General features: G+C 35.9%; 1 protein-coding gene across 1 annotated transcript; it reads left to right on the forward strand.

The window, feature by feature from the left end:
* Positions 1 to 250: 250 nt before the first annotated feature.
* On the forward strand, positions 251 to 1,117 carry LOC134248307 (uncharacterized). The gene has a single exon (XM_062730716.1). It carries the CDS (start codon positions 251 to 253, stop codon positions 1,115 to 1,117), a length of 867 nt encoding a protein of 288 aa, XP_062586700.1.
* The last annotated feature ends 1,312 nt before the right edge of the window (positions 1,118 to 2,429 follow it).

The raw sequence follows: 2,429 nt of genomic DNA on the forward strand, positions 1-2,429 counted from the left end.
AAAGAAAGAATAAAATCCATGGATACTAAGACTCTATTACAAATGTGGAAAACCGCCAATAAACAAAGAAATATCGAAATAATAGAGAGGTTTCGAAAGATACCGTGTACCTGTACTTGTACGTGTAACTTACACGTACACGTAACCATGACTTTTTATGTAATATTTTCTCAAACGTGTACGCGTACGTGTGACGTAACAAAAGATGTCATAGGTTAAATTTTATCAAATCAAAGTGATCGTTTGCAAAATGGAAGATATACGCCTGCTGGCTGCTACTGACAGAGTGATGGAAGAAGAAATTCTCCTTCTTTCTATTATTGATTCAGACAGAAGAACGTTTGAAAAGAATTTTGATCTTGAAAGGCTAACAGAAGAGGAGTGCAAATTACTTTTCAGGTTTGAAAAAGCTGATATACACATTGTATTCCATGCATTACGAATTCCTGATAAAGTTATTTGTCCTAACGGGATTATTTGTTCTGGACTCGAAGGGCTGTGTATTTTGCTGAGAAGACTTGCTTATCCTAATAGACTTTCCGACATCGGCAAAATATTTGGAAGACCAGATTCAGCTCTGTCCTTTATCATTAACGACATGTTAGAAATAATTTTTTCCAATCATTCTCATCTCTTAGCTGACCTTAACCGCTCATGGCTGTCAAATCAGAGTTTGGATGAATTATCTCATGCTGTTCAAATGACAGGTGCCCCTTTGCCTAATTGTTGGGGATTTATTGATGGAACTGTACGACCTATTTGCCGACCATCTAGAAACCAGAGGATAGTTTTAAATGGACATAAAAGAGTCCACGCACTGAAATACCAAAGCATAGTTTTGCCAAACGGTATTATAGCGAACATGTTTGGACCCATTGAAGGGAGGCGACATGATGCCGGATTACTAAGAGAAAGTTGCTTGTACGACCAGTTAGAGAGGCATATGACAACTCCAGCTGGTGATGCATATGTGCTATATGGGGACCCAGCGTATCCACTGTCTACTTTCATCATAACACCATACCATGGACGTGTGATATCCGCACAACAAGCCTTATTCAACAAAAAAATGCCTGCGGTTCGTACGTGGTTGAGTGGGCATTCGGGAAAATTCTAAGCTTGTTTTCCTTTCTTGATTTTTAGAAAAACCAGAAGTTATACTTGCAGCCAGTTGGAAAGTACTTTTTAGTGGCGTCCATTCTCACTAATTGTCACACGTGCTTATACGGAAGCGAGACGGGTATGTACGAGGGTTGTCCCAAAATTTCGTAGACTGAGCTCATATCTTTTAAAGAAATCAATGTATCTTCCTAAAGTTTTCATGGTGGATAAAGCGTATTCTTAGCAGATAAATTACAAAGTTTTATCATGTTTACTTGAAAACTTTTCGAGTAATAACATTTAAAGTGATACTGTTCTCTAGCACACGGAGCAATCTGTAACGTCAAAAAATACAAATGTCAATGGTTCAATTTTTTGGAGAAAATATTTCAAATACCAGAATCAAATTCTTAAATTAAACGAAACGGTTATAGTTATACATATGAAATATCTTAATTACAATGATATGATCAAACATTAAGATAGGTAAACAAAGTACATACATGTATAGGTATGAAATAATAATAATAATTTGAAAATGCTATATTTCTACGGGCTTTACGTCTGTTTTCTGTAATGGCGTTGCAGTGGAACTTTAGCCCATTTCTTAGCCCTGTCTTTTATTTTAGTTACTGTTATTCACATACACATAGAAGACCGTTTTAGCCATTTAAAATACAAAAGACGATAGAAACTTTCCTAATCTACCAAACATTTATGACTGGTACATTTCTGTTAGAGTGAATTCGGGATCAAAACACTTGATCATAGTCCAGTGCGCCGCCTGTGCCAACGCAGCCGCCATTTTTCAAAATGTCGGATTTCAACCCCATCTTTGAAATACGTTATAAAATTCATATTTATCAAAGCATGAGCACCAAACTTTTAGGAAATATAGTTAACGAGACAATTTTAAGAATTTCATTTCCATTAATAAAATACAGGGAAGTCACTACTTTTCCGAAGGATTTAAAATATAATATATTAAGTTTAAATTTCAACTTTGGGGTATTGCGCCGCCTTCCTACACCAGACAATAAAATGTGGCTTATAAATTGGTATAACTTGTGCAGTTACTCCATATTTGTCCATAAATTTATTAGATAGTGTTGGTTTAATCGATATACAAAGTTTCATTAATGTATGACATAGGGTTCCTACAAAACAACGCTTGTCTACGGAATTTTGGGACAACCCTCGTACTTTGGTTTAGAGCCACCAACTCTCCAGGAATACTTGGCAGGATAGCGGTAATATAAACATGTCGTGCGACTAGTGACTAATCATTCGTGGATAACTGTGAAAAATATTGACAGATTAAAATTAAT

This window comes from Saccostrea cucullata, unplaced genomic scaffold (genome assembly GCF_032062105.1).
Source record: "Saccostrea cucullata isolate Sc308-1 unplaced genomic scaffold, CSIRO_AGI_Scuc_v1 ctg21060, whole genome shotgun sequence".
NCBI classification, from domain to species: domain Eukaryota; kingdom Metazoa; phylum Mollusca; class Bivalvia; order Ostreida; family Ostreidae; genus Saccostrea; species Saccostrea cuccullata.